Consider the following 15,069-nt stretch of genomic DNA (forward strand, 5'->3'; position numbering starts at 1 on the left):
ATGTGGGTGGACCCAGTGTCAGGCTTGTGACAGCTTTACCAGTGGTGAGCCAGCTCTCAGCTGTTAGAGAGCAGTTCAGTGTGAAGTGGAGGCACAAGCAGGATCTGTCAGTGTTTGCTTTACCTGTCGCTGCATCACTAGTTCAAACCACAACGTTTAGAGGACTTTCTGTGGCTTTCAAGTACAAGAACTGCCAGACAAGGAGTTCAAAAGGAATTAAATATCCACCAAAACCTGGCTTTTTATTCTGTTTCTCTTCTATTTCCTCCTTCCTGTCTTAATGCCTACGGCAGTGTGGTGAGGGCCAGAGGAGGATGGGTTTGGCTGTGGATACTCAGGCCCAGGAGGCGGTGGATGCAGAGCAAAACCAGCTGCAGTACATGCAGTGCTACCTGGAAAAAGGGGTGAAGCTTGAGCCCTTCCTACACCAAGTGGGGGGGCATAGCTGCGTCCTGCGCCTCGGGGAGCAGACCATATGCAAACCTTTCTGCGCCCCCGAAGTACGGTTCTACAAGAGTGTGCCTGCTGCGATGAGGGAGTTTATCCCCCAGTATAGAGGTAATGCAAACTATCCTTTTCTAACCTGTGTTGTGGCAGGTGTGTTTTGGTGTGTTGTTATGCATCTCTCTTTCTTTATTTCACTGCAAGTCAGGTGGGAATTGTTGTTTTGCAGGTTGTGTGTAAAGTGTAAATTGGGAGATTTTTAGGAAACTGAGCTCCCTGCTCAAGTTTTGTTTCAAGGTACTTGCCAGCAGCGTGTGCCAAATTTTGCCACATCATGGTGCTGCAGCGAAGACCTCCTACAAACAGGCCACCCGGTTGTGATGTCCTTGTTTGTAGAAGGCTGTTCTAACACAGGTAAGTCAGGTTTGCCCCCTTTGCTTCTTTCTGGCACACACCCACCGAGGTGAAAAGGATACAAAGAGAGATTCTTCCTCGTTTAGATCCGGATATCCTCCATGAGGTCGTCTGAAAAGGTCAACATAGGCAGCACTCTGCACAACATTGTAGTTTCTATGCTGCAACGTCCGTAATTGAAGCATTGTCTGCTGTCATGGCTACAACTTTGTGTCCTATCAGAATCAGCTTTATTGGCCAAGCATGTGAACACACACAAGGAATTTGACTGTGTTTTTGTTTCTCTCAGTGAACTTACACGCTAACAGACATACAGCAGAGCAAGAACAACAACAAAGTCAAGTCAAATTATTTATATATCTGCATGATTGTCCATAGTTACTCGCGATTAAACGCAAATGAATCACATATTTTTTCTCTGTTCAAAATGTACCTTAAAGGTGTATTTATCAAGTATATAATACTTATATATAACATGGGAGTGGGCAAACATGCTTGCTTTATGCAAATGTATGTATATGTTTATTACTGGAAATCAATTAACAACACAAAACAATGACAAATATTGTCCAGAAACCCTCACAGGTACTGCATTTAGCATAAAAAAAATGCTCAAATCACAACATGGCAAACTGCAGCCCAACAGGCAACAACAGCTGTCAGTGTGTCAGTGTGCTGACTTGACTATGACTTGCCCCAAACTGCATGTGATCATCATAAAGTGGGCATGTCTGTAAAGATGAGACTCGTGGGTACCCATAGAACCCATTTTCATTCCCATATCTTGAGGTCAGAGGTCATGAGACCCCTTTGAAAATGGCCATGACAGTTTGACCTCGCCAAAATTTTGCGCAAGTTTGGAGCATTATTTAGTCTCCTTCACGACAAGCTAGCATGACATGGTTGGTACCAATGGATTCCTCACCTCTTTATCTTTATTTTCATCTTATTTTGCCTTCTCCTTCAGCCATATTATGGGACACCATGGGGAGGAAAGGCTGTTTATGATACAAGCAACCTGTGCTGTCCTGCTGACTATTACTTGTTGTGCTCTTCATCTACAGCTGAAGCCTGTAGACTAGCATCTTATCTTTTTTCTGTGCATGTGTGCGGTGATGCTTTGTTATTTTTGTGTGGTATTTACGTATATTGCTCATCATTTTGTGTGAGATTCATCAAACTGCTCTGTGAGTGTAACTGCTGCAAAAAAAGCAGCAAGATGGGGATAAGAGATTCTCAGCACTTCTTAGCCGCTTGTGTTATCTTGTCAGCTTTACTGTGCTTTGATTCTTTATGAGAGACATATTCTCTTCACTGCTCGGTGACACAAACGTCTAATAGATGTTGTTTCTGTTTCCCGCTCTCAGGTTTGGCGTCAGTGAGGTTCGAGGAGGATGAAGAAGAGAACCATTGCATCGTTGCTTACCCCTTCCAGAGTGACCCAGCAGAAGATCTGGATCTGGAGGACACGGACTCCACGGCCTACAGCGATCTCAAATGCGAGATGCGCATGTGGGGGAAAATGATGGCATTCTCGCAAATTGTAGACGGCGAAAATGACAGCAATGATGTTCAAAGCCGCCCCTCTTGTCAAGACCAGGACAATAGGTGAGATGAAGGAAAGTTTCCCAACAGAGACAGCAGTACACTGAGGGACTCATGGTGAGGTGTAGTCAGTGCGTCACCAGGTGGGGGTCAGTTTGTGAGTGAGTCAATTTCACACTTAAATCGAGGCTCATGTAAATTAAATTGAAGACGATGCATTGATCACTTCAGAACAGTTACACAACCATGATTTATTTAATGCACCACTTTTGGGGTACCAAAAGGGCTAGAGCCCGCCCTGCATGTACGTGCATATACACAAACTCAAAACTTAGTCAGCCCTGGATTGGAGTAGCGGAGCGATTGGAAGGCTGATACCGGTTGACGGCAAAATGTATGTAGAGGTTGATTTTGAATGTTTTAGACGGATTGGGTTCCTCTTTATATCCAATATACCAGTTTGTTACTGCCCTTTACCTTTACTTTACATTACTGTTTTATGCTCTACTACCCACATACATACTTTACCCACGTACACAAGCAGATACAGAGTCTGTTTTTTTTCTTTCTTCTTTGTGTCTTCATCTAATGACGTTCTCTCTCCTTCTGCCGTCCAGTGTTCACGAGCTGGGAGAGCCGACCGAGGTGCTCTACCTCAAACTGGAGCGCAGTCACAGTAATGCTTTACCACAGGTCAAACACAACCCCTGGACTCAATGGCACCACGTGAGGAAGATGAAGCGCAACCCCACGTACCTCCAAGAATCCAAATACAGTATCCTTTCACTTACTGAGAACCACACCTGTTTCTATCGTGTTTTTTGGTTGTCCGTCCGTACGCCCGGCTCATTCTCGCGATAACTCAGGAACGCCTGGAGGGAATTTCTTAAAATTTGGCGCAAACATCCACTTGGACTCAAGGGTGAACTGATCAGATTTTGGTGGTCAAAGGTCAGTGTGACCTCATAAAAACACGTTTTTGGTCAAAACTCAAGAATTCATGTGCTAATTATGACATTTTCACACAAATGTCTAAAAGGATAAAATGACAAAGTGATGACATTTTGGACAGACAGGGATGTAAACTGCAATTTGACTGGTTGGCGGAGGCAAACAACCGCAAGGCGGTAATTCTATTTTTTTCCTATTTTGCCAACATTCAATATCCCAGTGGAACGAGAAAGGATTAATTGTTCAGATGTTCCACACTAGAGGACATGGCATGTGTCCCAGCCAACTGAGCCACCAGAACCATCTGAACACCTGCCTATTTACATGCAGTTGAAATGCATACATGATTATTACGTTATCTAATACATTTTCTAGCTATCAATGTCTTTGTCCCGTGGAGTTTTGCTTCCAAAGAACTCCCTTTAGTTACTTGATATTGCTGTGACCTGCCTTTACATACAGTATTGTCAGGATTATAGCATTATGTGAAAAGCTTAGATGTACACAGTTTATTTTTATCTAACCTCGTCAAGTTGTTTTAAATTGTAAGCTGAATAGTATAGAAGGCTACGTTTTTTCAACTCTGGCCTCCTTGACTCAGTTTACCAGAATTCATGCTGCTGGAGAATCTGACGTGGCGGCAAAGGATGCCGTGCGTGTTGGACCTGAAGTTCAGCATGCGGCAGCATGCATATGGTGCCACAGAAGGGCGTGTGGCCTTGAAGGACCAAGTCTACCAACACAGCACAAATAACACAATAAGAGTCTGCCACTCGGGCATGCAGGTGAGATTTGAGCCAAGGCTAGCTTCAGAGTTCATGGCTCTGTCTTAAAGGAATAGTTGGACATTTGTGAAATACCTTTAAAGCTCTATTATAAACACATTATATCTTGTTTGTCTCATTGTGGAACTTTTCCTTTAAAGCTACAGTCGGTAGCTTTAATTTAAAAAAAAATATTCTTTCATAAGGACCGTCATAATTGCTCACTATATCCTGACAGTAGTACCAATTTATTTGACAAATAACTTAGTTTTGTGCTCAAAGTGTGGACATGTACCATTACTGGATTTAACATTATAGAAATGACCACTGGCTATTTGCGCAACAATTTAGTCACAAATTCACAGATGACCATACACGGTCCAGCCATACACCCGGTTTTGACCGAGTCTTGTTTCAAATTTTATTGCAGTTTTCTATATTTATGTTTCTTGATCTTTGTACTTTAATTTTTGATTGAAATTTCTTTCACTATGTTTACCTTGCTATGCACTGATACACCAAAGCAAATTCCTTATACGTGAAACCTAAGTGGCAATAAACCAGATTCTGATTCCAAATTGACTGTAAGGGCGTTTTCACAATAGGTATGATTGATCTATACCGTTCCCGAGTACAATTCCCCCCCCCCCACTTGCTCAGCTTTCACATTAGTAAAGTTGTTCCGTACCCGAGTACACTTGCGTCATCACCCACGTGTATTTGTTTATATTGAGATCAGCTGTTCTAGTGGCGGAGCATCATAAAACACTTCATTCAAACTTGACAGAAACAAAATAAAACTCACCAATACTGTCGTCGTTAGTCTTTCCAACATTCACCAACTCTGGTTTGGCCGAAATAAACTCTTATTTCACAGAGTTTGGTGTGAAAATATGCCGACTCTACACGTTGTCTCACTCCCACCCCGTCTCTCTCCCTGCCCGCTGAACAACTGAGCGGCTCTCGTTCTTCGCAGACAGACCATTAAATCAGCTAAATAAAATAACAAACATCACTCAACCCCATCGCCTATTGTTTATATTTTAAGGAACCTCTCGCCTGCCTTCCTGCTGTATCATTTACGGCCATGCAGCTCAGAGGATGAGATCGGCCCATGATGCGCGCAGATACAGACATAGATATGAAACAGTTTTATATGTGTACAGATATCGGAGGAGACCGGCAGCATTGAAAAAAGCCTGCCCTTCAAAACTTCTCGCTAACTGCTAACGTTACTCGGGTTAAATAGCGGTCCACTTCCGTGTTTTGGTACGCTTGGCTTTCACACCTGATGCGAACCGTGCCCGAGTACACATGATCCGTTGTCCAGACCACCTTTTCAAGTGGACTCAAGTACGGATCGACGAACCGTGCACGAGTACGGTACGGAGCGTTCACACTAATCAATCGAACTGGACTTTGGGGACAAGTGTACTCGGATCCGGGCCCGGGTCCGGGTCCCTAATGTGAAAGCACCCTAAAACTCTTTAGCTGGCCGGTCTGGTCCAGGTGAAACAAAGCCAATTTTAGGCACTACTTTCAGTATAGTCAAACAAATCTCACTATTCCTTCTCTACTTTTTCAACCCCTCTATGTCTCTCGATCCCTTCAGGTGTACCAGGTTGACACGAGCCAGCTATTGTGCATGAACAAGGAGCATGGCAAAAGGCTAACTGTGCCGGGCTTCAAGGAGGCTTTGTTCCAGTTCTTCCACAGCGGACTACGTCTACGACGTGAACTCTTATCCCCGGTGCTGCGCAGGCTCAGAGAGTTTCAAGCTGCCATTGAAACCTGCGAATCCTATCGCTTCTACCGCAGCTCCCTGCTCATCATCTACGACGGAGCGCACCACCAAAAACACAGCAATGACGGCTGCTCTGAAGAAGAAGAAGAGGATGAGGGCGTGGAGGTGGAGGCTGAAGTAGCAGGTGCACATCCTCGCAGACCCTCCACGTCTAGCGATGGCAGTATCGGTGACGGAAGCTCAGGTGTTAACCAGGCTCGCTTGTCCTGCTCAGACCCCCGTAGCCCTGTGGTGGATGTGAGAATGATTGATTTTGCCCACACCACCTGCAGATATTACCAGGGGGAGAAAGTGGTGTACGAGGGCCTGGACAGCGACTTCATCACTGGTCTCAAGAACTTGATCACCATCATCTCCGAGCTGGAGAAAAACAGCACAGACTGAAGACTGACATGACCCACATTCAGACACAGATGCACAGTAACACAGTGGAGAAAGAGGAGGACTGCACTACAGAAGTGGAGAGAGATTTTTTTTTCTCCTCTTCAAAATTAGACCTCGTTGCAGCTGGCCCTTCATGGGACCCAGTTCCTGTTTCTGCCGTTGGTGCCTCTCAATGTTTCTGTTGTCTTCAGGATATGAAAGAGACCTGCACATAACATAGAGGAGCCATCTGTGTGACTGATGCAGTGATTTACCCCATTGCGTCATTCTGTTCAGTAACGAAGACCACGCCAATAACGATATGGGTTTAGAATACTTAAATACGTATATAAAATGGAGGGGAGCCATGATGATGTAGGAGGGATGGATTAAGGATCCGGAAAGAGGATGAGGGATGAAGGGTTGTGGGTAGAGGGATGGACCAGTGTTGACTGGAGGCAGGAGGGAACTGTGGGAGTCCAGACTCTGAGCAGGGAAGCCGTCTCTTTGCGAGCTCTGATTTCTTTTTTGCAGAGCGCCCCAGTGGTTCCTGTATTCAAACGAGAAAAAGGAGAGATGAGATGTTTGTCAATTTAAAAGATAATTTTGTTTTTCACACAAAATTAAATTATACCACGACAAACTGCGACTTTCTTGACTTACAAAATTATCTTTTAAATTGACAAACATCATATGTGTGATTCATGGCGCTATTCAAACGGGATTAAAAAACTATTTCTCTCTCTCTCTCTCCGTTGACTTCTGTTCATATTTTTTCTGAAATAAGGTCCCATGGGATCCACCCCAAGGAATGCTTTAGTGCGGTAATGGGATGTGTTTGCACTGGGACAGGGCTTTGCCAGAGAGCAGGAGTTGTATGTGTATGAGGAGGACAGAGACGATGACAAGAGAGGCAGTTAGCCCCCACCCATCATCTTCCCTCAAAGACCCCCTTTAAACATGGCATTAAAATGCATCCAGATTGTATCTAATTATGATTTAACCTGATTACATATACATCTGGTAAATATGTTACTCCAGTGTCAACATGGAGATCCGATCGTTCTGTCTGAAAGAGCTGAGAGGAGTCCTCTGGAGGCTGCACTACGCACTGGCTCGCAGCCGGGCACTGCCTGGAGAGACGGTGTGTAATGGGCGGACACATCAGCCACATAACACCGCAAGGAGAGGGCTTGCAGACGTGACTTTGAGGTACGACTACAATTGCACACACAGAGGGATGAGGAGAGGAGACACTGTGTTGGTGCTCTTTCCAGCAATCCACTGGTACAGTGATCAGAGGAGGCACTCGGGACAGCCCTTGCATTATGTATTCCGTCGACGTAGTCGTTGTATGTGGATTGAAAACGCAATTGCATTTACATTTGTGGTCAATGTGGTCACAAAGCGTCCCTGACCACCTCCGGAGGTGGGTTGGCCGATCGGATCACAATCTGTCCTTAATGCCTTTTAGGTGCATTTACACCAGTACTTTCATGTATCTGATTGCAATCCGAACATATTTTAATGCCAGGTGTAAAGGGAAACGGAAAGTTCACAAAAATAATGTGGATGAAGACTAATACCTGCCATGCTATTAATGTTATATTAATGATATTAATTAACATTATTTGACATGTTTGTATTCCTCAATCTTGTATGTATGTGTCCTCCACAGTTTGTTGGGGAAGAAAATAAAGACTTGGGTTAGCGTTAACATCCAGGTCCTCTTTTGTATTTGCTGTTACTTGCTGACAAGGTCAGGAACATTTTTAATCACTGGATTAAAGAAAGAAACCACAGACATCAACTATAATATTTCATGTAAATTTCCAGGACGTGAGGTCATCCCCTGGGTGTGTACAAATGACTGCCTGCTTTCTGAGCGGCGGCCAGTACAAGCACATGATGACAGATTAATGAATATCTCTACAAATACCCTGGAAAGGATTTTCTCATTAATCTCATTGGTTCATCAACACATTATGTTCTTAATATACTTTTATGTTGTTCTCATTCTTGGACCTTGCTGCTTATTCTGTAGTCCTGTGGCGGTTTAGGGACACTTTAATCTTTAGGGTCAGAGCAGGGTTATGGTGGTTTGTGTTTAATAGACTGCCAAAGATCAGCTGCAGATACAGTCAGTATGTGGATGTGATGTTTCTGTGCTGTGTGATCGCAGAGGGACAGATAGATGAGAGGATGGAGAGACGAAGAAGATAAGCTCTTTCTTCTCCACTCTCAGGATCAGTGGGCTGCTCTCAACCATCAACATGATCCCATTCTGTCATTGTGTGTATGCATATGTCTATTACACCACACATACTGCAGATTCACTGTTATTCTGTGCGTCCTAGTAGCTCATTGCTTTGTGAAGTGGAACAGTTGCATAATAACAGCAGTTAAAATCACTATGGCAACAGCAGCCTTTGCCGGGAATGGGATAGTGTCACTACTCTTTTCATTCATCAAGTCTGCTCCATCATCTCATGACCATGATTGTTGCATGTGGACACAGTGGTGCACACTTCCACTCACAGTCCTATGACTGGTGTCACCTCCAAAAACAATAATCTCATTACTTTGCATTGCAAAAGTCATTCTTTACCAACTGAGGTTCGAGGTCATGCATGATGTCAAAATTAATTTCACTTGTTTGTTCACTGCCATCAACTCATTTCCATATCTCTCAGCAGTTCATTCATTATCTGCAACAGACTGAGGATTATCTAATAACTGTGAATCACTTATTTAACTGCTGAAAGCCAGCTAATTATTCCACAGCTCTTCTGCATACGGGGGACAGTCCAGACCAAATGTGTGTTTCACCACCACAGATTCACTTTCCTCTTGGCTATTTGATGTTTACAGGATCTGTTCTTGACTGCCTCTCAAATAGAAATAAGACAGGAGGACACACAAACGTCAGGATTTCTATTTTTACTTCTGGGTGTTTGCATTTTAGGTTGCGTGGACCTTGAGTTAAAATTGTTTTGTTGGGTGCAAATGGACTGAAAACAGTGAAGCAAAATAATGTATTATTATTATAAAAATATATTATATCACACTACTAGATGCCACTAAATCCTACGCACCATCCCTTTAAAGCTGCAGTAGGCAGTATATTTTTGGCATCATTGGGCAAAAATCCCATAATAGCCTTTCAGCATATTGTAATTCAAGTGTTCTGGGAGATAACTAGACTTCTGCACCTCCTCATGGCTCTGTTTTCAGGCTTTAGAAAATCTAGCCCGTGACGGGAGACTATGACCAATCACAGGTCATTTCATTGAGAGAGCGTAACTTGGCGTTCCTTCACCAGATTTCACAATGGCGGCGGCGTCACAAACTTTCTCATTTTACAGCAAAACCGTGCACTACAAGATGATTCTGAAAACATTTGAGGCGAGAAATAGGCATTAACGTAACAAAATATTGATTCATATTTGATCAGCGTGGTCTAGTTTGACCGTTTGGTCGGAGTTTGCGAGTGATTGGCAGCCGGCTCTAATAGACGCTCTCATCGCTTGGTTTCCTCCGGTCTGTGAAATCTTGCAGATGCCGTTAGGAGCATCGGAGGACACAGAAGCACATGATTTTTTTTCAGGTTACCTGTTTCATGTACCACTGTCACGATATAGCGACTGTTTATAAAATATATAATTACTTTTTTTAATCATATTTGCTCCAATCTCGCGTACTTGAGCTATAAGAATGAAAATTTAAGTAGAAGTATAAACTCAAGTTCATGCAAAGACATTGTATATAAAAAGTAATGAAAAAAATTAAATACTAAAAAAAGCAGAAATCTGAATCATGAGACTTATAATGCTTCAAGGAATGATCATTTATGAAATAATCAGAGCAAATATTACAACGGTAATATACAGTACAATAATTACGGAACTCAATGATTATTTATCATTGGAAGATAAAATCGCACCTGTTCCAATCTAAATCATTCAATTCATAAAATACCTACCCTCACACATGCACAGGCTGCAGGCTCTGCAGTTAAACCCATAGCTTTAACATTGTGTTAATACTAGAGGAACCCACGTCTAGCAGGTTTTAACCACTAATTTTAATACAGTTTATAAGAACATGAAATGACAACACAGTGCATGGAGGCTAGGTCTGTTCGTCCATAGAAAGGCAGAGAAATGGACTGCAAAAGCAAGAGAGGAAAAGCAAAATCGAGCCAAGATGTAATCGGATTGTTACATAACGGTGGCACAGTGACGCTGTCTGCGCGGCGTCGGGCCTCGACCTTGCCTGAGGCCCCTGTCGTCCACTCTGTCCGACTCATTTACACTGACCTGTTAATTACGATAATGAACCATCAGAGGCACAGATTGACACCAAACACAGTGTTTATTTAAGCTCACACATGAAGGTCAAATGAAGGCAGGACTTTGTTCCCTCTTGAATCACTCCATGGGTGTTACTCTGGCTCACAATAACACTATCACACCGCAAGGCCTCGATTGGATTAGTTGGGGATTACTGCAGTTTGTGGTTGCCTCTTCCAAACAGAGCCTCAGTTGTCTTCAGTCTAACGGGGTTTCAGTGATGGACAGGTGCCAGGCATGGTGTTATGACAATAATATTACAGCCAAGGATTATGGTTTAGCTCTCTTTATCCTTCCACTTACCCTGGGATTCTCTTCACTGATATCTCTGTCCCCTTCCTCTACTTATGGACAAGACTCTATCCTCAGTAGTGGGTTTACATGAGCTCTTCGTATACATAAATAGTGTTTGCATGGATGTGTGTTTTTACATGTGTGTTAAAGGACTAGTGTGTAACAATCAGGTGGATCTAACGGCAGAAATGGAATATAATATTAATAAGTGAGCGGAGGGGTACTCAGTTGGTTGCAATCTGCAACCACACCACTAGATGCCGCAACACACTGTACTTTTAAACAAGGCCGTGCAGAACACAGATATGTAATTTTGTCTTTGATAAGCTGATAACTTCAGTTGGCAGTGTATGGATGAAGCACGCTAAATGTATAATTCCCAGGCTCCTACTTACTGCTTTTGCCATGACTATTATTTCATGCCCCTCCATCATCTACTAATAAAACAGCCCACTGACTGACTAAAACAGGCGACACTCATGCCTCCACACCCGAAGGAGCACTTCACTGTTTACATTTACTTATCTCTAAAAATAAGGAAGACAAAGGCTGACTCATCTGCAACAGAATCAAATCAGCTGATTAGCCGACATGTACCGACATCACTGTGTTTGTTCTTGTTCACATATCAGCTCCCCTCACCGCAGGCAGACTGCATGCTTATACGTTACAAATATCATATTTTTTTACTTTTAGTACGCACTGCAGCTGCCCTTACAAAGTACATACTGTTGCATGCAGTATGCATACAATTGGGACTCTGTATGCTGTATGCTTAAAATAACCTTGTGCCTTGAACTTTGACCCTCTTGCTCATATATTCGCTGCGCAGAAGATTGTGGGTCAGAATAGCCAGAAAAGCATGCTGACTTGCATACTGCAAAATGCAATATTTTTGACATTTTATAGACAAAACAATCAATCGATCAACTGAAAATGTAATGACAGACTAATTGATAATTACAATAAACATAGTTGCAGCTGTAAAATGATGTCATATTCCTTTATGATAATAAAGGGCATAAATAGAATTTACAAATCCTGTGCACAGTAAGTTATTTTAGCCCATTTGTTACAATGTACATTGACAATTACCTTATTATCATAGTTCTGTAATCTGTAAGATTGTGGTCATATATATATAAATAATGTCTAGAAAGCATGACTGAAGCTAATGGGATCTTTAAGTGTTAAAGAGAGAAATCTTATGACATTTAATTTGAAGGATTTAATGTGTTTGGAGTAATCCAGGATAGTTTTGTCCTTGAGCACCCGAGTCTGAGGTACAACATGTCCCTGTATATGGTCCTGGGTCTGTTTCCGTGTATTAGTCGTTCAGTGAAACACTGGTGAGTTTACATAACTGAAGGCTGCAGACAGACATAATGTCCTCCACAGGTGCACACAGGAACAGACTTAATGTTGGGGAAACATTATCAAAACACTGGATCATGTTTTATTTGCATGTATTTTTCTTCTGTAAGAAAGATAATAAATATTTGTTTGTGCATTACCACAGACTATTTGCATTTTCTGGCACTAAGGGACTGATAGCACATGGTGGATTAGGCTGTATTGTCCTTTTCGGATCATTAAAGCACTGCAGATAAAACATTCATTTATGGATCGCTCTGTTTTCATTAAAACACAAGTGTGATTCGTTCAGTTCAATTCAATTTATTTTTGCATAGCGTCAAATCTTAACAGAAGTTATCTTGAGATGCTTTTCACATAGAGCAGGTCTAGACCGTACTCTATAATTTAGAGACCCAAAAAGAGATCCCCCATGAACATGCATTGTTATGCGACAGTGGAAAGGAAAAAGTCCCCTTTAGCGAGCAGAAACCCTTTCAAAAATAAATTCCTACCAACAAATAATAACTTCTGATTAACATCAAAACACACAAAAAACACAAAACACAACATCAAAGCTGAGGTCAGCCAGTTTCCTCATGACTGACAGGAAAGAATTGTACAGTATATTTTGGCTATTCAAAACTCTATGAAAAGTAGAGCCTGGAGGGGGTTAGTGTGGCATTTGCTTGTCCTCACCTCTGTTAGCTCACAGCTCTGTGGTCATTATGTAACCACATGAACACATTTCTCTTTATCTGAGGGCAGATGTGCAGACTCCCAACCACCCTCCGCTCCACCTCTGTGTGAGTGTTTTCTGATAAGAAACAAATCTAGTGAGAAATGATAGTAGTGTAGGTCCAGAGAGTTTAGACAAGCACGGATAAATATCACCACTGTCTGGAACAACACTGAGCTCTAGTGGTGAGAAGCTGTGAGGGGAAATGATAGCATGAGAACAAACTGAGATTGCTTCACTTATAATTTTATCTGAACTAAATGCATTATGAAATTATGCAGAACACTAAAAAAACAAAACACTAAATAGTTGATATTCTTTCATCTTAAAAGGTAACACTGTATTGCTAAAACTTTTTACGGTAAATATTTTTTTAATATAGCCTATATACTATGTCAATAGCTTTCTGCAGCCACACTTATTCTAGGTGATAATAATGGTGCATTCAACTATATATACACAACTGATATTTTTGGATTGTTAATATGGTTGTATCACAGTGTGAATAAAATAAAATTGTACTTGAGTAAATGTACTTAGTTACATTTCACCACTTCTAACTGGTGACCTGGTAAACAGCACAGAGGATTGCATCAGGAAAATTAATATTCAGTCAGTCTGATTGCAATACTCCACAAAAACTATAAATAAATAAATGTGTCTTTAAGGCTACCGTTGGAGAGCTGAGACAACGCAAGTACTGAGAATACTGCATGTCATTATTTAAAACACATGCGTGATGAGATTAAAAAACCATGACTGAATCAATCAATCAAGGGGCTAATAATGCCAGTAGGCAGCAGAAGTCCTGAGGGCTACAAGTTTACGTCATGACAGTTTTGTATAAGAGATAAAATGAAATAATCCTTCATTAGTCCCACAGAAGGGAAATTTGCAAGATTACAGCATCAAAGGGTTACAGTGCAAACAACAAGAGGCATTAGTAAAAAAAATCAAAATAAGATCTAATAAATAAGCAAGTAAATAATAAAGATATAGTAAGTAAATAAACAGTAAAAAAACAAAATAAGACCTAATAAATAAACAAGTAAATAATAAAGATATAGTAAGTAAGTAAACAGTAAAAAAAAAAAATAAGATCTAATAAATAAGCAAATTAATAATAAAGATATAGTAAGGCCTAGTAAGTAAACAGTAAAAAACAAGATATAAATAAAAAATAGACTGAATGAGTGGTTGGGTTCACATTATTGCCCATATAAATATGAAATGTTGATATTGCACATAAATTAGTATCATCTCTCCTCTGCAAGATTTTCACTTGTCACTTGTCTTCATCCATTCCTGGCCTGATCCTGTATTGATTCATACTATCAATACATCCATGGATCATGCTCATAGGTTTTTTTTTTGTTTTGTTTTTTTAAATAGTCTTTATTTTATATTTGTAGACAATACAAAGAACAATTCAAACAATACATAGATAAACAATACAAATAGTGGACATAAATCAACAATCAAATCAATCTATATTTATTTGTATAGCACTATACAATAACCAAAAGGTACCCAAAGTGCTTCACATTAACATAAAAAAATAACAGGAATAAAAAACATGAATGGATAAATAAAAACAAAAACAAACAAACGTAAAACTAAAATAAATAAATAAAATTACAAAACACAAAACATGCCAGGGGTTAATGTAAATAAAATAATAGTAACTTAACGGCCACAGGTGACTATGTTAACAAGCATTTCTGAAAGTTACAAATAGTCCCAAATAGTTCCTTTAAAGGGCTCTTCAAGCATTTCTGAAAGTTACAAATAGTCCCAAATAGTTCCTTTAAAGGGCTCTTCAAGCATTTCTGAAAGTTACAAATAGTCCCAAATACTCCCTTTAAAGGACTCTTCAAGCATTTCTGAAAGTTACAAATAGTCCCAAATAGTTCCTTTAAAGGGCTCTTCAAGCATTTCTGAAAGTTACAAATAGTCCCAAATGGTTCCTTTAAAGGGCTCTTCAAGCATTTCTGAAAGTTACAAATAGTTCCAAATACTCCCTTTAAAGGGCTCTTCAAGCATTTC

The 15,069-nt window shown here is 41.0% G+C and overlaps 1 protein-coding gene across 2 annotated transcripts in view; it reads left to right on the plus strand.

The window, feature by feature from the left end:
• LOC119492355 (inositol hexakisphosphate kinase 2-like) overlaps positions 1–15,069 on the plus strand; it is a 1,011,171-nt gene continuing 996,102 nt past the window's right edge. Inside the window, exons 1-5 of one of the 2 annotated variants that reach the window (XR_005207761.1) lie at positions 1–558; positions 2,226–2,466; positions 3,021–3,178; positions 3,964–4,139; positions 5,731–7,372. Coding sequence is in view for 1 of the 2 variants with exons in the window: in XM_037776812.1 (XP_037632740.1) it covers positions 315–558; positions 2,226–2,466; positions 3,021–3,178; positions 3,964–4,139; positions 5,731–6,306 (1,395 nt within the window). In the remaining variant the exon portion in view is untranslated. Of the gene's footprint in view, positions 559–2,225; positions 2,467–3,020; positions 3,179–3,963; positions 4,140–5,730; positions 8,003–15,069 lie in introns of those variants that run through there. The other variant, XM_037776812.1, reaches the window with a different exon arrangement.

This window comes from Sebastes umbrosus, chromosome 1 (genome assembly GCF_015220745.1).
Source record: "Sebastes umbrosus isolate fSebUmb1 chromosome 1, fSebUmb1.pri, whole genome shotgun sequence".
NCBI lineage: Eukaryota > Metazoa > Chordata > Actinopteri > Perciformes > Sebastidae > Sebastes > Sebastes umbrosus.